The sequence below is a fragment of the Poecilia mexicana genome, unplaced genomic scaffold (assembly GCF_051168715.1).
Source record: "Poecilia mexicana isolate PSO_F unplaced genomic scaffold, ASM5116871v1 scaffold_22, whole genome shotgun sequence".
NCBI classification, from domain to species: Eukaryota; Metazoa; Chordata; class Actinopteri; order Cyprinodontiformes; family Poeciliidae; genus Poecilia; species Poecilia mexicana.
Genome location: NW_028263391.1, coordinates 17,725,023 through 17,747,447, shown reverse-complemented (window position 1 = coordinate 17,747,447; position 22,425 = coordinate 17,725,023). Strand labels below are relative to the sequence as shown.

The 22,425-nt window shown below is 38.1% G+C and overlaps 2 protein-coding genes across 2 annotated transcripts; one reads left to right on the top strand and one right to left on the bottom strand.

Annotated features, from left to right (window-relative positions):
• Window positions 1-64: 64 nt before the first annotated feature.
• fcf1 (FCF1 rRNA-processing protein) lies at window positions 65-3,192 on the bottom strand. The gene is made up of 8 exons (XM_014967694.2): window positions 3,103-3,192; window positions 2,079-2,143; window positions 1,880-1,951; window positions 1,645-1,793; window positions 1,454-1,526; window positions 1,276-1,363; window positions 426-520; window positions 65-329 (listed from the first exon to the last, which is right to left on the bottom strand). Exons 1-8 carry the CDS (start codon window positions 3,103-3,105, stop codon window positions 281-283), a joined length of 594 nt encoding a protein of 197 aa, XP_014823180.1. The 5' UTR covers window positions 3,106-3,192; the 3' UTR covers window positions 65-280.
• On the top strand, window positions 3,173-16,682 carry arel1 (apoptosis resistant E3 ubiquitin protein ligase 1). The gene is made up of 22 exons (XM_014967683.2): window positions 3,173-3,241; window positions 3,848-4,073; window positions 5,342-5,510; window positions 6,640-6,860; window positions 7,400-7,471; window positions 7,585-7,811; window positions 8,550-8,787; window positions 8,892-9,061; window positions 9,232-9,412; window positions 9,492-9,736; window positions 9,836-9,913; window positions 9,989-10,130; window positions 10,229-10,350; window positions 10,486-10,561; window positions 10,973-11,082; window positions 11,185-11,364; window positions 11,632-11,754; window positions 12,714-12,843; window positions 12,950-13,008; window positions 13,121-13,210; window positions 13,312-13,487; window positions 14,698-16,682. Exons 2-22 carry the CDS (start codon window positions 3,926-3,928, stop codon window positions 14,798-14,800), a joined length of 3,060 nt encoding a protein of 1,019 aa, XP_014823169.2. The 5' UTR covers window positions 3,173-3,241; window positions 3,848-3,925; the 3' UTR covers window positions 14,801-16,682.
• Window positions 16,683-22,425: the final 5,743 nt, after the last annotated feature.

Below are 22,425 nucleotides of genomic sequence, written 5' to 3'. Positions count from 1 at the left end.
TTTATTATTTGACACTTTTTTGGCAATATTTATTCTAAAAAAAATAATAATAAATAAAAAAAAGTTCAGTTAGTGATTTATTTATTTATTAAACAATTTATTCAGAAATTAAATGGCAACAAAATGTTTGAAGGTCACAAGAAATAATACAATTTGAAAAGCTGAAATATTACCAAACCCACTCTAGCAGTAAGTCAAATCTGAACACATCTGCACTTTTACTACAACAGTTGGTAGGAATCCTTAATTTATTTACACAACTAATTTCAGGGCAGAAATATCAAAACCTTGGGGCTCCATAGTCGTCAGGCATCCGTTCAATATTATACCTGCAAACAGAATAAAAAAGTATTAATAAAAACATCTTTGTTTACAACTAAAACATGCAAAGTGTCCTGATTCTGAGACAATTTGATATTTGTTACCTGTGATTTGAGATGTACATGATGGGCACTCCAGGTATTTTCCTGACTCTTCTCTTCAGATCTCTGTCCACAGTGGCCAGGATGTAACACTTGTGCTGCATAGAAAGTTGTATGTAATCAATCTCTATATTCATAAACATCACCACAATATGATGCATTTAACTGATGGTATCACCTAAAATAATATTATTCCAAATAGATTGTCTTTGTAAATTTTAACAGAATATGACATATAGCAGAAGCAACTGATGGGACAATTAGCACTTTTGCTACTTAATTATAAAGCGGTTGTTTGCCAATAATTTGACCATCTTGTTTCTTCTCCATTCTCCAAGTGTGTCAACTGCCTCATTTGTTTGATTATTTCTCTTCTGTGGCCCTTCAGGAGATTAAGGTCGAATCACATTTCACACTTTTCTACACCAACTTTCAGAATAATACCTACAAGCCAAAACTCCTCACATCTGTTCAACCTGTAATTTTACCCTTAAATTTTTTTTCATAAACCTGTCATTTGAAATTTTCCAATTTATGTTTTACAATATTGCGATTGTTCTTAATTTTTTTTATTTTTCCTCTAATCAGAGCATAACCACAATTGGTTCCTGTGCCAAAAAAAAGGATATGCACAGCCCACAAATCAAAATGTTTTTATGTCATGCTTCCTAATAAAAGACTATATGGGCTGATCTTGAAGTTTATTTTACTGATCAATGTTTTATTCTTCATAAGTGTTTAAATTTAGTTCACTTGAATTCACTTTAGCAGCTAAAAAGGCTAAAGTTAGACATTTCACATATTTTATGCCACTATATTCCTCTGGATGTTTACTGCTATGCATTTATTTTACCTGGGTCACCCTTTGCACCAAACAGTCATCAGCATATGTGCCCTTATGTGCGCATGGCAGACGCTCAAAACGTGGATCCTTGGCTATCCTGTCAAACAGAAAACATTGTTCAGATGGAAAAGAAGAACTACATACATGTTGTATGTCTGCAGAATTAAATGATTGCTGGAGATGATACCTGAGAGCCACTCTGTATTTCATCCCCAGCTTCTCGATCTCAGCCATCACACAGTCTGTGATATAGGGTATACCTGAAGCAAATCACATAGCAGAGGGAAAATTGTTTAATTTTATCTGTCATAACCATTAAATAACATTCTCTAACAGAGCATGCATTAAGTCTACATTTAGAGTTCCAATACTTCTTACATTTGGCATACAGGCAGTCCATCATAGACTGAACAATGTCCAGCTTGGCTTTAATGGAAAAGTTGATGAAATTGGTATCAACAAGGATATGGTATGGTGGGCCAAGTTGGGTGTTGTACTGGAAGAACATGCATGATGGATACTTGGTGCTGCAATGAGAATGAAAAAGAAAAGATCAGAAAGAGCACAGACCACAGGTTAAGATACAGTTTAGTGAGTTGAGTGGCTAACGTACACTTCCCGCTCCTTAACTTCTGAAGGATCTTTCTTCTTCTTGTCTTTCTGTTTAGCACGGTCCTTTTCTTTTCTATAAAGCAATGGCAAAGTTCAAATGAGCTAGTTTTTTTATGCTGAATCCAGTGGTCAAAGAACTGAAACAGGAAATTTATCAGGAAGATATGCAACCAAATTAAACTGCATATTTTAGGACTTACATCCTATGATCTCTGAGATTAATCATTCTTTTCATTGCAGCAAATTTTTTTGTCTTCTGCTTCCCCTGGAAGAAACACACACATAGATATCAGATGAAATAAAATAATCGGTATCAAATGTTTAGAGCATCAATTCCCAAATCACTAAGAGCAAAACACTCTAGTGACAGTTGTGTATTGAAGCATAATCAGTAAATCAATTAAATTAACAGCAAAGTATTGTTTTGCCAACTATTTAACATCGTTTTTCTTTTTATCAGTTGTAACATTTACAGTACATATATTTTATTTTATTTTTTTATTTACTCTGATTTTTGAAAAGGATTTCAAGGCTCCACACTTTATGGCTCAATCTTAAATTTAGAAATAATAATAAGAAGAAACATTGCCAGAGTTTTTGTATTGTTCTTTTAAAACTAACTCCACTTTATGCTTTATGAATCCCCCCTACACACTAGAATGGGCATTTCTTCTCAAGGCTGCAACCACCCCATTACTTTTTCCTTCCACTCAACTTTCTAATAATATGCTTGAACACTGCACTGGGTTAGCATCCAGCTCCTCTACTAAAGATTATTGTGGCTTACTTTTCCTGCATAGGTCATGACATAAGAATTCATCATTAACTTTTTTCTTTTTTTACTTGCTTGTGCTATATTCAGTTTTTCTGAGAAACTTTCAGGTTTGCCATAGCTACAAAGTTATTCATCAAATTAACAGAAAGCGCCTGAAATATTTCACTCCCTGTGCAATAAACAATCGTATGCGACTTCAAATTACATTTTCAATGATACCCTGACTTATGAATTTAGATTAATCTTATGTTTATAAGGTAGGATTGCAATGCTGGCTTTTTTAAATGCTAGGCTAACTGTGCTAAAGCTAGTACTGTATATCTGAAAAGCATGTCTCCATAAAACACTGTAACAACAAACGCTGTAAAAGTGTAACAACCGAATTAAAAGTATTTCAACTTGAATGTTAACAGGTTAAGATGAAGTAGGAAGAAGTCGACATTATTTACCATATTTCTGCGTTTCAGGCTTTTAGTCTCTAGAATCAGCTACCTTTCCTCTCCTCGTGTGTCGATAGTAAGACGTCATAAGTAAGCGACGACTCTGTCCGAACATTCCGGTTGCTATGCTAACGACTGACAGACGAAGGTAAATGCAGTGTTTCTTAAACATGTATTACTTGCAGATTTTATTGGCAAATGTAATACCTTGTTTCATCTCTGAAGTTGTATGTAGTTTTCTGTAAATATATTTGATTGTGCGACTTGATAACTACCTATTATTGGCTCAGAGGTTTCTAAAAGGACGCCTGGCTAACCTGCTAGCTGTTAGCGCTGTGTTTTCTTTCTGAATGCTGCCGTCGTAGCAGTCAGCCTCTGAGCGAGAATTGATGATGTTGCAGTTTACTTCATTGTTTCTCGCCCTTATTGATTTCCATTTGTCAGCCTACACGTTAAAATAGATTTTTTTCTTAGCTGTCTGCCAGGATTCCTTTAATATATTAAGCTAGCTCAGACATCTCTTCAGTTTCAGTGTTGTTTTCGAATAGGATTGTAAACACAATCAGATTGAGCTCGTTTTCCTGTGGTTTTTCCTCACTATTCAATATATTTACAAGGTAGTTCATTTACCTAGTGTTTCCATTCATTGACAAACTTCATTTTATACTGATTAACAAGCTCAAAGCAAAGGAGTACTTGTTCAGTCTTGTGTACATTTCATAATTTTGTCTTCACTTTTCTCATTCCGTGGCAGGAGTTTGGGCTTGCCCAGCGGTGTGTGGCAGTTGTGAAAGCACGGAGGAATCTAAGTGAAAGGCTGAAAGATGGTCTGATGGACCGCCGCTTCTTCCTGACCCTCCTTTTCTGCTCTGTGTCGTGGATCTTGTTCTGGGAAGTACGGTGGAAGAAAAGAAAAGAAGGTCAGATTGAGGAATGGCTCCAAGTACATAGCCTTTCTCAATACAGTCACTTATTCGAAGGTAGGTTTTTTTTTAGATTAGTAGTATATACTAGTATGAGTTGCAATATACAGTGTTTGTTTTCAGAAATTTCTGGGAAAATCTTTCTGACTTGATTTTACATGTCCATAGTTCTCAAAATGTGATAAGCCAATTGCATATCAGTATTTGGGTGCTCAAACTAGATTTTGGTATTTTCAAGGTGAATGCTGCATTAACACATTACCTGTGCTTTATAGCTGAAAGTATTAATGTTAATTAGTTACTAAGAGTTATCAGTCAAAAGAAATAATGTTGCCAATGTCCTGTTTGTAGGTTAACAATAATTACAACTTCATTGTTTTAACAGTAACAAATGTGGTAATTTATGTAATTTATGTCCCTGGATTTACATGGAGACCAGTAAAAATCACAAACGATATTGGCATCAACTATTCAAAAAATGTTTATTTCATGCTTGTTTTTATTTTATTCCATCAAAAACTGACATTCCTTACTGTAAACTGCATTTTCACCAACATAGAATATTCTGAAAATTATTACAGTGATAATGTTTAGTATTAGTACAATCAGCCGAAAATCTAATTACATTTGACAACATATTTAGTGACACTGCTTTTGGGGAAAAAAAAAAATCAGATTTGACATCAAATGCATCATCTCATTGGAGGAAATGTGAGCAGAATGTAAGCGTGGATATTTAAACACCAAAGGGCACCAAGTATGACATGTGGCAGAACTTTAAACTTTGCATCTCTGCAAGGATGGCTTTTTTTTTACATATTTTTTCAACCCTCCATGCAGAGAGAAATGACAGTAACAGCTGCAAGTAGCTGCCTAAAAGGCTTAGTAAGTTAACATTAAAGTGGTTGCTTGTGCTCTTCAGAATGGTCTGTTTAGCTGGTCCAAAAACTCATCATAGTTATTGAACTACCAGCATTGTATCAGAGAGTCTGATTACACTCAACAAAGCAGCAAAAATAATAACACAAGCATTTATTACTCTGTTTATGGTGTTAATATAGTAGATCCTTAGAATTAAAACCTCATACATCCGAAAGGACGATTAAAACTGCTTAAAGTATCCTGTTTCTCGTACAAGCAGAGCAGTCTGAATGCTTGGTGCATTGTGTGTGATTTTTTTAAAATTGGGATTCCCAAGTCTGTGTAATTTTCAAGGAAACCCCCTCTGTTTGTTTTTGGGTAATGCCTAAAGAACAGACATCAGCAGAGACTTGAATATTCTTGTACTTTTGGACATTTCTATGTGGTTTCTATGTGTCGCACAGATGTGCAGACACTGGAAGAACTGAGTCTGAGCGCGCTGAGTCGTCTGGAGGAGGTGGTGAAAGAGCAGCAGCACTGGAGGGAAATTGCAGAAGCTCACATCAAGCTGCTTCGTGACTTTGCCTTCCAGGAGTGGCTTAGCTCGCAGAACCTAGAGCACTACCACCACATGTAAGCATAAAAAGCTGTGTGACATGAATTCATGAACGCCCTACTTAGGGATTAGTACTTTAAATGTCATCAACTTTTTTATTTTAGGCGCTGCATATCTTTATGACTTACCTTGTTTTGGTTGTTAGGTTAAGGTTTTCTAAATGCTAGAAGGGATTATGTTTAGATATTCACGTAAATGCTTTACAACTTTTTATCAATTTATTTTTGGCCATTGTAAAGTTGTTGTTTTTTTTATGTGTGTGCGTGTGTTATAATGTTTTTTATTGTGAAGCACTTTGAAAAACCTTGTTGCTGAAATGTGTTATGAATAAATTTAACTTAACCATTTAATAGTTAAGAAGGCTCTAACATCTCGTCTTGATTTACTCAGTTAAATTTAAGTCTTTATTTCTCACATATTTCAATAAAATATTCTGTTCTCACAGTCAAATTAGTTTGATAGAATATGATTGCAAAGCAAAATGTTAAGTTCTGAAAAACCTAACCTGAGTGATATTGTGACCTTAAGTCCCTACTCAGATTGGTGTTGAGACTGTGGATAATAATGTTGCTAAATAAGCTTCAAAATACTATGGCAAGTAATGCTGCACTGTTCAACACAATTAAAAAAGGGAACAATGGTATAATTCTAAAATTGCATATCATGGGGAAGGAAGTACAAACACTACCTTTTTTGGTTTTTATTTCATATGTCATCTTGACCATACACTTAGAACTCATAAGTACACACACAGTAGCTGCTTACGCAGAAGGTTAGACCGACAATTAAAACTTGCAACAGGAAATTACTGTTTAGCCATAAATAGTTAATCAGTTTGCAGAGTATTTTTTTTTCTCTCCTTGTCTAAAAAATATATTTAGAATGCATGCACTGGACAAGCTGCTTCTATGATTCGCACCTTGTTTATCTGAAAACACTAGGATTGCCATCATGCACAATTTCACAGAAACTGGTTTTGTCCAAAGGACTGCCTCCTATGTGCAATAACAGCAGCTGTGTGGCTTAATAGACGGTAGCGTACAGGAACAGCAGCAGCCACGGTGGAGTGGTTTTACAGTAGAATGCTATCTTTAGTTATTTATCTACCCAAAATACTTTCATTTTTGTTTTTTCTTCTCACACCAGACTGAAAACCTTGGGTTGTATAAATCTGGATGACCTGTCTCGATTCGACAGTCAGCTGCAGCTCTCTTTAGCTGCCTGGGGTTACTATTACGACGACTACATAAAGCTGTCCACAGGCATCAAGATTCTGCAGACCTCTAGAGGGAGTCGAGACCAGGACTACGAGATCCGGCTGGTGCGCAGCCTTGCTGAGAGGCGCCTGAATGAGAAGTGGTCAACTGGTGAGACGGATTATTTTTTTCTGTTTCGTTGAACTGTGGTCGCTTCCCTTCAGCTTTTACAGACAGGGTGTAAATAAGGGACAGGTTGCGTTTGAGTATTTCTGTCTGTAGAAAGTTCACTTGTTGAGTGTGACTCAGTAAGGCAGAACAAAAGTTTTCCATGATGATACTCGTGCATGTGTAGCCTCCGTCAACTTAAGCGTTGCTTTACTTGTCTGCAGAGCACAGAATTTTGTGTTTTCTTTTTCTCTCAGTAAGCCGTACCTTTTACGTTCACAGTGATAACAATAAGTTGTTCTAAATAATAATGTATTACAGCTAAATGTTGTCTTGTTCTTGATGATTAACTATTACTCTTGTTCCTCAACATTCCTTTCTGTAGGTGTGGTTTTCACCATGCCGTAGCTTAAGACAAGTCATGTGGAAGATCATGATAAAATGCAAAAGTACAATCATTAAAATTTTATTTGATGCTTTAGAAAAACAAGTTCTGTATAAATGTAATCATTATTGTATTTTATTTTTTTGGTGTTCCTCAGCGGGAGCTCTCCTTTTTGGCTGTACTGTGGCACTGTGCTTTTTGATAAGGGACCTCATGTTTTACGTGATTGGTGAGTTCAGGATAGGAAAAAAAAACAAAAAAAACCTAACAGGCTAGTAAATGTGTTTGTGTAGCTTAAATATAATATAATTCTGCCCAGTAATTCCTCCTTTCTTTTGGCAGGTGGAATTACTGTTTCCATCATAGCGTTTTTCTTCACCATCAAGTTCCTCTGTGAGCTCGCAGCTAGGATCGTTAGCTTCCTACAGAATGAGGATCCTGGAAGAAGAGGCGACCGCAGCATCTACGACTATGTCCGCGGCAACTACCTGGACCCTCGTTCCTGTAAGGTGTCGTGGGACTGGAAGGAACCACAGGAAGTCGGGCAGACGATGACCTTTAGAGTTCAGGTAAAAACAGATTTTATAAAAGGGATTAAGACTAAAAATATACACACTGCTTTCAGCATTTTGTCTTGTCACAACATGTGTTTGTTGTTGTTATAATATTTTATATGGTCTCTCTCTTTATTTTTGAAGTTTTTACTCATTGTTATTTGTAGGCAAGCTTAAGCTTTGGCAGGTGGCATGGGAAGCATCAGTGAACATCAGTCTTTAAATCTCTTTGTTGCAGTGCTGACTTTGTGGTTCAGGTAATTTCTAGGTGATTCTCCACCCCAGTGACAAGCCTGTCACAGCTTCTAGCAGCTTTTCTTACTGGATTGACCTGAGTTTGGCTCCACCTATCAATGCACCAGCTGCCACCACAATGTGTTACTGAGGTGTTAACTTCTCAGGGCAGTTTGCTCCACTTGTTTTTATTTCCTGCTAATAGAGTAAATGGGGCTGAATACCAATGTATGTGAAACCTTTCAGATTTTTATTTGTTACAAATTTTTTAAGTTGTGCATCCTTTTTCCTGTCTCTTCCTAATTATGCAAACCCTTGCTCTTATGATCTGATGCATAAAGTCCACCAAAATGAATTGAATTTGTTGCTGAACTACTGCAAACTGTGAAAAACGTTAATGGGATATCAATAAACATGAAAGACTCTGTATCTACTATACAAGCCATAATATCTGTCTCTGAAAAACAGTGTTGATAAATATAAAGTTGTTATTCTCACATTGTGCTTATGCTGTTTCAGCTTTTTTACAAGAATGGTCAACCTTTCCCTGCGCATCGGCCTGTGGGTCTGAGGGTGAACATCACCCACATTGAACTGGCTCTGGACATCCCGGTCACCCAGGAGGTTCTGCAGGAGCCGGAGTCCAACGTAGTGAAAGTGGCCTTCACGGTGCGCAAAGCTGGACGCTACGAGGTTGCTGTAAAACTGGGTGGCCTCAATGTGGCCTACAGTCCTTATTACAAGATCTTTCAACCAGGTGTGAACATAGTTTTATTTTCTTGGGCTTGATTTATGTTTTTTTGTTGTTGTTTTTTTTAAGATATCTCATGCATTCTTTTATCTTGTAATTTCTTCTCACAGGTACAGTTGTTCCATCTAAAACCAAGATAGCCTACCATTTCTCCACCCTGGTGCTAACAAATGGCCAGCAGCACACTTTGCAAATTGAACCCAGGGACGAGTACGGAAACCCCACCAGTAACTCCACGTCGCTTACAGATGAAGAAAACTACAGTGTCCATATTCACTCTGTAAGAGAAAACATCTTGTTCTGACAAAAATTCAAGTAAAAGTAAAAGTCTGGATTTATTTTGAAGCCCTGTTAATTTTTTATTTTTGCCTACTGTCTTCACAGTGAGTTAAACTTTGTCATGCTGCTGTTTTGTTTCCTGTTTTTTTTTTTTTTTTTTTTTTTTTCCAGCTTGGTACTGTGGACGATGACAGCTCAGATGATTTCTACAGTAAGTCAGTTTCACTCAACAAGCAGCAGTGCCAGGTTTTGCTGAGACTCACCCTGAGGAAGACGGGTTGTTTCAGGGCCCGGATCTCTTATAAGGATCAGCCGCTCAGCAACGGGGAGTTTGACATAATTGTTCTCAGTGGTGAGCTTCCTCTTTTTGCCCAGTAGGTCGTTTTTGTATTAGCCTGTGTCTTCAGAGCCTAACACTCACATCTTTTCAGAGAATGAGAAGTCCTGCGTGGAGAAAAACGTGTCCACTCCAGGCATTAGTATCTACTTCGAGGCGTATCTTTACAGCAGTGGCAACTACAGCAGTTCATCGTGGCAGTTACCGGCCTCCTCCCTGCTGGCTCCTCAGAGGAGGCCCTCTATGGGTGAGGAGGATGAGGAGCACGACTCTCCTGTGGAGGGACAACCGGAGAAGGTGAAGAAACCAAAAAAAGTCTACTGCTACATATCGCCAAAGGTGAGTAGTGGATCTTAAAGATTATGTCTGCTTTTTCCTTGTTTAGTATTGGATGTGTTTAAGTTCACCTCAGTGATTTTTTGGACGTTTGTCAAACAGCAACTATCTGTAAAGGAGTTCTACCTGAAAATTATTCCATGGCGCCTTTTCACCTTCCGAGTATGTCCAGGAACCAAGGTAAGTAAAACGAGACTCCAATTAAGGGTCATTTTTACTTCATGTTAAAGCTAACAATAGCCTTTTTCTTTTCAGTTTACCTATTATGGTTCAGACCCAGTTCATAAGTATTTAACTCTTGTGGTGGACGACGGCATACAACCTCCTGTGGAGCTCAGCTGTAAAGACAGAAACATCATGGCTGCCACCTTCATTCGCTTCCTGCACAAAAACATTGGTTTGTCTCAGCCTTGCAAGGATTTTATTGCTCTTGGAAAAAAAAAAAAAAAGACCGATAAAGATCCTGTGGCAACAATGTCATGTTTTTGTCTCCAGGCGGCTCTGAGACCTTTCAAGATAAGGTAAACTTCTTTCAACGTGAACTCAGGCACATTCACTCCAAGAAACCTCGCACCAAAACCTGCCTAAAAATCACTCGACATGCTATTCTTGAGTCAGTGAGTGCGTTTTCCTTTTCTTTGATAATAAAAGCAGTCTTCAAAAAAAAAAAAAAAAAAAACACAGGAGTAATATAGTCCCAGCAATGTTGTGACAGCTGAGGTAATTTTGATTCTTGTTGTGGTTTTGTGCAGTCGTTAAAGGTTACGAGGAACTTCTCTGTGTCAGACTGGAGTAAAAACTTTGAAGTTGTGTTTCAGGATGAGGAAGGTAAAAAAAAAAAAAAAAAACATTTTTACATACAGTATCTTATGAACGTATTCATACCCCCTTGAATCAAATTAAAAACACACTATTATATTGAGATTTTATGTTTTATGTAACAGACCAACACAGTCAAAGTCTGGAAGTGGGAGGAAAGTGATGCATAATCAAGTAGACATCTGAAAAGTGAGGGTTTAATTCATGCTGCATTCTACTTTTCATTCTACTGCTCCTTCACACACTGCTTTGTGTTGGTCTATGACATAAAATCCCAGCAGAATAGACCATTAACAATTTGTAGTGTGATTAAAAAAACATTTAACAGGTATGAATACTTTTGCAAGACCCTGTAACTATCTAATTTATCTAAGTTAAAGTGACGCATGGAGTTGATGACCATATGGTTTGTTTCTTCAGCTCTCGACTGGGGTGGGCCTCGCAGGGAGTGGTTTGAGTTGATTTGCAAGGCCCTCTTTGACACGTCCAACCAGCTGTTTACCCGTTTCAGTGAAAATAACCAGGGCCTCGTGAGTTATTCCTTCTAAATATTTCCATGTTAAACCGTTATTTTCCAAGTTGGGCAATATATCGCTATAGAAACTACAAAGAGACCATCCTTCATTCTCCAGGTGCACCCAAACGCTGACAGGCCGGCCCACTTACGCCTGAAGATGTACGAGTTTGCTGGTCGAGTCGTCGGAAAATGTTTGTATGAATCCGCTCTGGGCGGAGCCTACAAGCAGCTGGTCCGAGCTCGCTTTACGCGTTCCTTCCTGGCCCAGATCATTGGCCTTAGGATGAACTACAAGGTGGGAAGATCGTTGTTTTCATTGTTTACACTGGTCTGTCATTAGGGGTGTCTCATCATTTAAACATACTTCACAAAGCCAGGAGACGTAATCTGGTTCTCGGGATTATTTATAGAAATCCAGTCAGCATGTTGTGGTGTTTATCTAACCTGCTACGGGTTTCTAAAACTCTCCCTACCCTTTAAAATCTGTTTTTGAGAAGATCAGAAGGTTTGTTTGTTTTAAAAATGCAAGTTTTCTGTGTTCTTGATCTGTTTTTCCGCTTAGTACTTCGAGACAGACGACCAGGAGTTCTACAAAACTAAGGTCTGCTTTATCCTAAACAATGACGTGAGTGAAATGGACCTGGTGTTTGCTGAGGAGAAGTACAAGTCAGGCCAGCTGGAAAAGGTGAGGCAACACTTTGGAAAGGAAGCCCCCTTCTAATCTTTAAAGCAATTTCATCTAGATAGAGACAATAAACTAAATAAAATTAACCAGATTGCTTGTTTGGCAATAATGTTCTTTTGCTTATGAAGTGGAAAGTGGTGGTTTCATACAGTGGAATTTCTTACATGCTTTTTCTTTAGCTCTATGGTTTAAAAGCAGCTGCCAAATAAAATGAGCTTTAAAGTCCTGTGGCTGAATTATAAACATCAAACTTAACTGGATTAGTTTCTGAAAACATCAGTTTTTCACCAACTCGTAAATCAGAAGACGAGCATGCTGCCGTATTGGAAAAATGTGTTGCGCAGGTCTAAACAGAAGGAATCGAGTTGCTTCATGTGAAACATTAAGTTTCACATCGTTTGTGTGTGAGGATGAAAGCTGTAGAATACACTGTTCTGCTCATTCAGGGCAGGGCACACTACTTTAAATGGGACTTTGCTGCCTTGTTTTATTTATTTTACATATTTAAATATCAACTGATCATTTTATAAATTAATGCTCTTAGTGTCCTCAAAAGGTCACATAATTGACAACTAAATCAATTGGAAAGTAGGTCAGTCAGCTTAAAAGTTTAAGCAGTCAGCATGCAGAGGTGAGTGAAACTACTTAAGTATGTCATGTCATGTCATTGCATTGCATGACAAAGTAATGTTATTGGATGGTGCAGGGAGTCATATATGCTAATTAGGCATAACATATATTAAACAGCTTGTGAACATTTTGTCATTAAAGTTGATGTGTTAGAAGCAAAAAAACAAATAAAATGCTGAGCAGTGCACCTTCGGGTGTTTACTATAATCCATGCCTATCAAAGGTCCTTTTTGTTATTTCACCAGGACGTCATTCATGTGTGAACAGTAACGTGATCAGGCTGCTACATCCAACACAAGCTGATGTTCTTTATTGGATTCTGATTGCAGGTGGTGGAGCTGATTTCAGGAGGAGCCCAGATCGCCGTCACCAATGACAACAAGATTCATTACCTCAACCTGCTCGCTCAGTACAGGCTAGCCAGCCAGGTGCGGGACGAGGTGGAACATTTCCTGAAAGGTTAGGTGATGTCTGCAGCCACACTCTCGCTGTTTGCGCAAACCGCTTTCATTCGATCTCTCCAGTTGCGCTTACATCTAAAGTATAACTTCCTAATTCATTGCAGGTTTAAACGAACTAGTTCCAGAGAATCTGTTGGCCATATTTGACGAGAATGAGTTGGAGGTAGGTGTGTTCTGTTTTGGGACACGATTCAAGATTCACCCTGACTTGTCCTTCAAGTAATCTTTAAAATGATCATCAGATAATCATGTCTGTTTACCTGTGCTCTCATCAGTTGTTGATGTGTGGAACGGGTAATATAAACGTGCAGGACTTCAAAGCCCATGCTGTGATTGTCGGAGGATCATGGCACTTCAGAGAGAAAGTATGTTAACGAAGTTATCTCTCTGAATTACGTTCCGCCAGCAGAGTGCTGTCTGAGAAAGTCAATTATTTCTTCCTGTTTCCTTTATTTTCCCCCAACAGGTCATGAAGTGGTTCTGGGCAGTGGTGTCCAGTTTCACCCAGGAAGAGCTGGCTCGTCTGCTGCAGTTCACCACCGGCTCCTCCCAGCTTCCCCCTGGAGGATTCAACACGCTCTGCCCCTCATTCCAGATCATTGCAGCCCCTACACACAGCACATTGCCCACTGCACACACCTGGTAAGGAAAGACGCACAGGGCAGCAGTTTCATGAATATCAGCAGTACAGTGGATATACAGTATTTGCAGTGATCCATCTGCTAAAAGCTAAGCTTTCAGATAATGGATCCAGGAGAATGACCTTGTTGCTGCAAAGTTACTGATTTAATTGTCAGTTTCTTTTCAGATTTGCATGTTTGTGCCCAGTTCCTCTTGAATAGTACAGAAAGAATCTTCTTTTTTTTTTCTGGATTCTAAAGACTTTTTCATTGGCTGCACAATATGCTAAAAATGTGTCTATCTCATTACGGAATGCAGTGTACCTATTGCAGAAAACACCTGCAATAAATGTTATTTACGTCCCATGCACTTGGGTTCTCTAATACCTCTGAAGACACTTGTTTAATGCAGCAGAAAGTTTTAGAAAGTGAAAAAGTGACAAAGTGGAAAAGTTAATAAGAAACTATACCTTTGTTTATTATTAAGGTTGTGGCTATGCTTGCATCATAATTAACTCCAAAAAATGAATGTTTCTGAGGAGCTCTCCATTCACTAAAAATAAAAAGCACTCGTGGGGAGGTTTCTAAGTTTTATTTTTTAAAAGGTTTTAATGTCTGAAAATAATAGGAATATTCTCCTAATTGACTTCATACAAATTCATAAGCTAAATGTTATTTTGTGGTTAAAAAAAAAACAGACCAACATTAGCAGCTGTCTTTTCTCCTGTAATCACAGCGGGAGGCTGACCTGACTAAATAAAAAATAATAGCTGATCTACCACCAGTAATCATTAGCATCATGTGAGAACGTTTATCATTTAGCACATAATTAACCTGTCAAACATGTAAAGGAGCAGTATTATATGTTTTCCAGCCACATGGTGCCATTTTATAGCACAATCAAGTATCTGTCGCATTCAATTGTTATATAAATGCTGTATATATCAAATTTGACGTAAATATGACAGGAATTTGACTTTGTAATTTAACTCCTAGAAATTGGCCCTCTGGTTCTTTGCAAACTCCTGCTGCAATCAGGAAGTCAAGGCATCACTACTCTTTTAACATTTTAACAACAAATCTTGTTAAAGTGTTTGGGTTGTAATTTTACAAAATGCGTAAAAGTCCAAGCATCATGAATAACCTCGCGAGACCTCTGATTTGATCTGCTTTTAAACACTGCTCTGTGTGTGACTGCTGTAAACTTCACCTAAATCTGCCGTTGTGTCCAGTTTTAACCAGCTGTGCCTCCCGACCTACGACTCCTACGAGGAGCTGCACAAGATGCTGAAGCTGGCCATCAGCGAGGGCAGCGAAGGCTTCGGCATGCTCTGACTCCTCCGTCACTGTGGCTCCTCTCATTCACATGAAGACCAGCACTGCTCCACTGCCCCGGTTTCCTGCATTCATCACCATCCAACAGCCCCAACATCTCGGCGGTCCCAGTGCGTCTCCATCAGGAGGAGAGAGATATTCATGAAGTCCTGTTAAACTGAGAAAAAAAAAAAGACTGTGGCTTCAGTCATATGAACCTTGTTACTACTATATGTACATACAATTGAATTTAGAAATAGAAACTGGGGGAGAAGGGGTGGGGGGAAACTGTGATATTGGGAATAGTTTTATTTCTGCTTCCCAGAGTTTGCTTAGCTTTATGCGCTTTGAAAGACATGTTACAGGAACAAAGGCCTTGAGTTTTATTGTATAATAACTGCTTCTTTTGCATTTTGCAAACAGAGGAACACTTTAAGTGCAACAGCAGCCTCTACATGCTGTGGGTCATTCATCTGCAGCACTTTGGCCTTAATCGATCAGGGACTGATATGTGTTTTATGTAAATATATAAGCTCATTCTTTTAATTCAGAACCTGTACAGAGTAATGTGTGTGTGTGTGTGTATAGACATTTTCTTTTGATGTGTCGTTTAAGGAGAAGGGATTTAGTTGTCGCTGCATGTGTGCTAGAATTGTATTTTTTGTTCGTTTTCATTTGTCTGCTGGATGTGAAGAAGGGGTTTTAAAGGAAGCCAAGTAGTTTCTATTCTGTGTTTTTACCTTTTTGAGTTTTGGGAAAGTAGTTTGTTGACCCATGTTTAATAACCTGCCTTATCCAGTCCCTTTGCCTCTGATTGTAACCAGACAGTTGCTCTGGTGAGGGAAACATATGTGACAGTAACAGAATATGAATGAATGAAGGAAGTTTTTGTTCAATCCCTACGTCAGATTTATTGTATTGTTTCTTTGTAAGTCACCGTCTTTCATGTGTTTACCTCAGGATGTCCTCTTACACCTATGCATCAACTGCTCACCAAGTTTCCACCCTCACTTTAACACCTGTAGCCATGTGTTTTTGCATTCTGGGTAATTTGTTGGACAGCTTTGTACTTTTTGGGATTTTATTTTTTTTTTAAAGTTATTGTGAAACTATTTATTTTAATGCTTTGAGAGTTGGCAGTACTCTGAGCCAATGGACGTTGTTGGTTTGATTTTTCTGTGCGTAGTTGTTACATTTGTTGCTGTTAAAGAGTTTACATTATCATTAGTCATTTTGTAATAATATGCCTGTAGGGGTGTTTGTACTGCATTGAGTCCATGAGAGGATTTTTAAAAATTATTTCAATATTTTTAATATGTGTAATTCCCACACACAGACTAAGTTTTACTCTCTGTTGGCTCTGAATTCAGTTTTGCTTCTGAGAGGTTGAGCTTTTCAGATGGTAAAGACACGTCAAGTAATTTTTTTTTTTAATTATTTTTTTTTTTTAGCTGGCCTTTTGAAACAATAATCACAGACTTGTTCTTTTTTGGGTTGTGCAATGTTTAGAACTGAGGTGAGAACTGAAATGTGAATATTTCATCAGGGCAACATTTCAGTGTGAACACCAATGGCTGAAAACATATTTCTCTGTACGGAAACGAGAGGTTTAAGCATTACTCGTGTCATATGACGCTTTGAAACAACAGTGAACAAGGTTTGCTTTGTTGTTATTAATATTTGTTGTTCATGGTTTTACTTTTCTAGTCAATGTAATGCTTGAATGGGCTTCTGGGTGAGATGGCCTGAGCGTGACTTTTACTGATGTATATATTGTGAATTGGGGATGTACTACTTCTGTTTTTCCTTTTTTTTAAAGACAAGCCTCTGCGGATGAATGTTCAAAGATTATCTGGATTGCAGGTCCCTCATGTATTGGAATAAAAATATTGGGATAAATTCATCTTTTGAGCATGTATTACAAGCAGATTGGGTGTATATTCAACCAGGAAAAGTATGGCATGGGAAAAGAAAATGTAGTATTGAAAAGTTTGTTTCGACACTTTTATTCTTTTTGTTCTGATCAATCTGTCATTTAATTTTTTTAATTTGTCCATCCATTCCTCTGTTCATTATCCATCAGTTTGTCTGTTGCCTTTGACCCATTAACCAACTAACCTGCCAGCCTTGTATACATCCATCTATTTGTCCATCACACATTTCAATTTTTGTACCACCAAAAGTTGGTGTCTGTAATTACTCATTTATTTCTCTCTTCATCTGTTCATCCAGCCACCTGTGTCTCCATCTGTTGTCCCTCCATCTATCTATTCATCCACCTTTCTAACTGTCAGTTCATTTCTTATCTATCCATTTGTCCATTTTCTTCTTTTCTCACTTTTCTGGGGTTCTACCCTTGAGTCTGAAAAACTGAAGGAACCCTAATAACATCAACTGGTGCATATTTTAACCACAAGGGGGCGCTAACTCTGCATGTGACACCACAGTAGGTCAACAGTAAATGACCCTGCTCGCCTAAAGATCTGTGTTTAATTTTAACTCAGACTAATCCACTTAAAATCCTTCCTTGTCACAAATTTCCCTAAACTCTGATTTAAAAGCCGTGTTAACACCAGGCTTACTGAGGTCATACTTTGCACACGGCCAAGTGGAAAACAACTGGCTCCCCTTTGAACGCAGGGGAAGAAGTGGCATAACTGACAGCCATATCAGCACAGGATGTGATGGCATCCCAGTGTTGCCTAACTAAATGTTTTCTTCCTGACTAAGTGTCTGAAATCATTCTGAAGGGGAAAAGAATAACACTTTGCTGTGAACATTCATCTCTCATGGCCCTCCTTGCTTGCAGCACACCCACATGCACAGGGGAGGTTTCCATACGGTGTGGTCTGGACGTTAACAGCAGCCACCAGAAAGGCATCTTGAAGCACTTGGAGGCAGGGGTATACTTATTCTGCTTTGGCATGCACCTGTTGATTTACATAATGGTATTTCTCAAATTACCCCCTCAGAAAGTCATTATCCTGAACTACAGTACCCTGCATGCTGGGGCTGTAAATTAACATATATGGATGCATGGTGCAGCTGCAGGGAAAGAACTGGCAACAAATGAATGAATCCATCTTTTATTACCAACACTACTGCAGTTGGTCTTTTCTTTTTCTCTAACAGAGTCCAGGCCCTAAAATCTACTCTCCTGCAACTTGTAGTTGTCTCTCTTCTCCAACACACCTGAATCGAATGGCTCATCAGCATCTTTTAGCTCTGCAGAGGCCTGGGAATGAGCCATTCGTTTGATCCAGGTGTGTAGAAACAGATGCACATCTAAAAGCTGCAGGATAGTAGATCTTCAGGACTGAACTTGTGGTTTTCTACAGGATCTGAGGAGGACAAAGAGAATGACGTGTGACCATTCATGTTTGTGCAAAGTTTCTATATCGTCCAAACTGTAAGTTTTCTGAAAGATTTAGGTCTGAGGACTGGAATGGCCATGAACAAGGCTCCTTCAATCCTGATTTAGACCATATTTTTTTTGTATCATCAAGCTGTTAATTATTTTTATTTTATATAGTCAAATAAAGGGATGGATTTTTTAAAAACATTTTTAGTAAGACATTACACTGCTGAAATAAACTGATTTATTTTAAGGCATTTCTATGAGTGCCAACACATTTCTGGGGATTTCCTGAGAGCACATCACTACACTTGTTTACTATTCTGTAAACAACTTCAACACTGAGGTTTGCGTTTGTAAAAAAAAAACATCTTGGGTTGTATCTAATTCTCTTCTTCTGAATCAGACACACAACTTTTTGTTGGATGTCCATCAGCTCCTCTGATTAAATGTAATTGTCTGCAGACAGTGGGGTTTCCCTGTGCTGCTAACAGGACCTCTCCTCCAGCTTCCTCCCAAACAACCAGGCTCTGTCTGCTTTCCATTTCAAAACTCAGTTTCTTATTACCTGATTGGATGCCGCTGATTAACTGCCAACTCGATTGGCTGAAGTTATTTATCATCTGCGGTGATTGGGCCGGTCTAAAGCCCGGTCCTAATCAGGGCCAGTCAGCCACAGGGGAGTCTCATCCAGTAGGGGTTCTGAATGTAAATGCACTTTTTTTCTCTCTCTCTCTTTCTCTCGTTCCCGGTGTTGTTGTTGATAACTTGAAGGGAAAACAGCTGGAACTTGAAGAAGTGCATTTTATAGTGATGACAATAGTCTGGCAATGAAGCACAGCACACGATCTTTATCAGTGGGATACCTTTACTGATTAAATTTTTGCTTTGTCTTTTGATCTCCTGATGTTTCACAGATTTCCTGCTGTTGTTGTTGATTTTTTTTTTCTTTTTTAATAATCTAAGGCTCCATAACCAGGGACTCAACATCCAAAGACGGAGATGGAGCACATTCAATGCGGACAGCATGCTTGAGGTATTGAAAAAAAAAACAACTTTGTGGATGTTATTAATTGTGCTTCAGCTGATGACTGTCTGGGTCACATATGTAGAGACGCTTCACCGGGGCAGTCTTCCTGCAGGGATTCACAGTGGTATTGTTTTCATAGACATTGGAAACATTTCAGTTCTTATATTCTCTCTTCAAAGACGGGGCCTCTAATGTGGATTGCCCAAATGTTTGACAAATACCCACTCCACCCTGGCTGTCAGCGGAGTGTCACTAAAGAATATATAAACATGCTTTGTAGTGGGAATCACCCTCTTGCCTAAAGTGCAGCAACAGACGCCATAACGGCAATGTTTTATCTTTGTTTGCTGTTTTAAATGTGTGCGTTTTAATCTGGACCAAACTGTCTCAGATAAGAATTTTTGTGTCTATGATTATTTTAGACATTTGCTATCATTTACAATTATTGCTTTTATTTTTTGTTTTCTGTAAAAAAAAAAAAACCTGACATTATTATTATTCATTCACATCATATGAAGAACAGATGTTTATGTTGTTAAACTTGACATACTTTATATGTCTTGCTGCAAATCTAGAATATTAGCTTTTTTCTTGGAAGCAAAACTGGCCCTTTTCATTAACATTTACGGTTAAACATATTTTATGTCACGGTTTGTGCTTCTTGCAGCATAAAAATGACGACTGACTTCTCCCTGTGTTTAGGATATCTTTTAGACCAGCTTGACTTTGTTGTGGATTTTCTCTAACTCACACAAGGTTACAGAGTCCACTGAACATCGGTGAACATTCCCAGGGTTCGCCCGCCGAACAGAATCACTCCAAGATTGCACTGACAGCTCATCCAGGAAGTCTCAGAAGAGCCCAAAACATCTAAAGAACTTAAGAGCTTAATCATCTCAGTGAAGGTAAGGTTTATGATTCAACAACAGGAACTGAATGGAGCTTAAATAGCATCCATGAAGGAATCCAAAGGGTGAAAACCACTGCTATCCAAAACAAACACAGACATATTGCACACTTGCCAAAAATATTCCAAAAACATTTTTTTAAGCTGATGAAACAAAAGTGTAACTTTTGCAAGGTGCACACCCAGTTACAGCTGGTGTGAAATTAACAAAATACCAACGGGGGATGATCTGGAACTGCTTTGCTTTTTCAGGAAATGGACAAATTGCTATAATTGATGGAACCGTGAATTCTTATCTCCAGTAAAAGATCCTGAACTTTACCAGTTCATGGCTATAAGCTGAAGCAGGACAATGATGCAAAGCACAGCAGCAAAAGATTTTGGAGGAGCCTCGTAAAACTCGGGTAGAAAATTCCCATTGAGATTCCATGAGATGGTTTTAAATGTGCTTTGAATCCACAAAAACCTCATAATTTGTCTGAATTACAACAATTCAAAGTGATTCATTGCCAGTTATTCCCATCAATAGGGTGTAAAAACTAGGTATTATGTCGAGGGGCTAAATATTTGTAAAAAAATAAAATAAAAATAAGACCAGCTTGATTTGAACTGTTTTTTTCCCCATTAATAAAACCACAATTTATATTTACTCAGATCATCTTTGTGTGATATTAACATTTCTTTGAATACCTGAAAATTTAGGAACAACAAAACGGCTAAAAACGAATATATTTGTCAAGAGACCTGTGCCTTTATCTCAGTACTGCATTATTGGATAATGGTTTGCTAAATGTTGCTAACCAACCAAATGTATAACAAGGAGAATTTAAATTCAGAATTAAGAGCCAAAATAATTTTTTGAATTCTAACTGTATGTGTTTTCATGCTTACAATACAATCTGGAAGCTAAACCAATGATGTTGCACCCATAAAGTAACATCAGTCATAACTTATGCAAAAAGATGGAATTTTCACTATTTTTAGTTCGTTATTAAAATATTCGACCCAGAATATTTCAGAGAACCCATCCCCCACCCGGCGTCTTGGTTTTGTGGTTCAGGCCAATTACATTCTAAAGGTTTTATTGCTTTGGCTGGAAAGTGATTTGAAGTTTGTTTTCCCTAAGTCAAACGAGGATTCGTTCATTCATACTTTCATCACATTGAGGATAAGGTTGGAAGAGAGATTTCACAGACCACAAAGTTGCAAAATACAACAATAGTAGCCACATCTGGTCAGCACATGCACAACCTTTCATTGTCTACATCAGCAGGAAAAAAAAAAAAACAGCAATGTGTGTTTACAGTCCACAGATACATACTGCCTTCACCTCTGCACTGTGAGATAAAAATGATTTGATGAAAGCTACAAATATTAGACAAGTCACTTTTTTTTAAAAAATTTACACACATGCAATGCTGAAACTATGTATCGACACTTGAAAATACTAATGAACCAAACTTTGTATTATGTAAAAAAGTAATTAAATTCTAAATCTAGTAACTCTGCCACCTTTGGCGAATAACAACTGTTGTGAAACAATCACAACTGACAACCTGCATGAAAGAATGCAGAGGAAGTTTGACCCACTCCTCTCTTCAGATGGGCTCAGTGCCCTGTTCTTGCACAAATAGGACCAATATCATGTTTTATAACCCAACATGACCTTGCTTTTCTGATGCATGGCTCCTCAACATGTTTTTCAACCAATTTTTGTCCTGCTTTTCTTACTCCTGAAACTAAAAATTGGTCTTAACTGGAGCAAATGAGGCTTCAGTTCTTTAAATGTTATTCTGGGTTCTTTTGTGACCTCCTGAATGAGTTGTTGATGCACTCTTGGTGTAGTTTTGGTAGGAAAGCCAGTTCTGTTCCATGTATTCCTCCAGGCTCACACTGTGGTTCACTTTTTAGCCCTTTCCAGCCAAATAGATTTCAGTGTCTCTCTTATCTGTTCCTGTATTTCTTCATATGCAGGCACAATGTTTTGTTTTTGAGACCTTTTAACCTACTTCCTGCTGTCTAAAGGATCTGTTTAAGCCATTTTTTGATTTTACAGGTCTGTGATAATCATGCCTATGAAATTGAAGACAGCTTTCGAAAAATTTGGTCAGTCACAGTTCAATCACGAAATATTAGGGTGGAAAATATTTTTGGCACGAAGGTAGGTTTGTTTGGAGAATTTTTTTTTAGTTTTTTTTTTTTTTCCTCTTAGCTGAAAGGAAAGTAGTCTTTGACTTAGGCTATATTTTCCTGATATTGGCACATATTTGATTAATTAAAAGAAGGAAGAGGTATGGTACACCTGCCGATAACTGCTGATTGAGGGGAAGCGTGTTCCTGTCTGCCACGGTGAA

Coding starts and splice junctions, on each gene's coding strand:
- fcf1 (XM_014967694.2), bottom strand. Junction 1,794..1,879: donor GAAGTTAAGGAGCGGGAAGT/GTACGTTAGCCA, acceptor TTCTCATTGCAG/CACCAAGTATCCATCATGCA. Junction 1,364..1,453: donor AAATACAGAGTGGCTCTCAG/GTATCATCTCCA, acceptor TCTGTTTGACAG/GATAGCCAAGGATCCACGTT.
- arel1 (XM_014967683.2), top strand. CDS start 3,926: ATGGACCGCCGCTTCTTCCTGACCCTCCTTTTCTGCTCTGTGTCGTGG. Junction 4,074..5,341: donor ATACAGTCACTTATTCGAAG/GTAGGTTTTTTT, acceptor TGTGTCGCACAG/ATGTGCAGACACTGGAAGAA. Junction 10,351..10,485: donor GACATGCTATTCTTGAGTCA/GTGAGTGCGTTT, acceptor GGTTTTGTGCAG/TCGTTAAAGGTTACGAGGAA.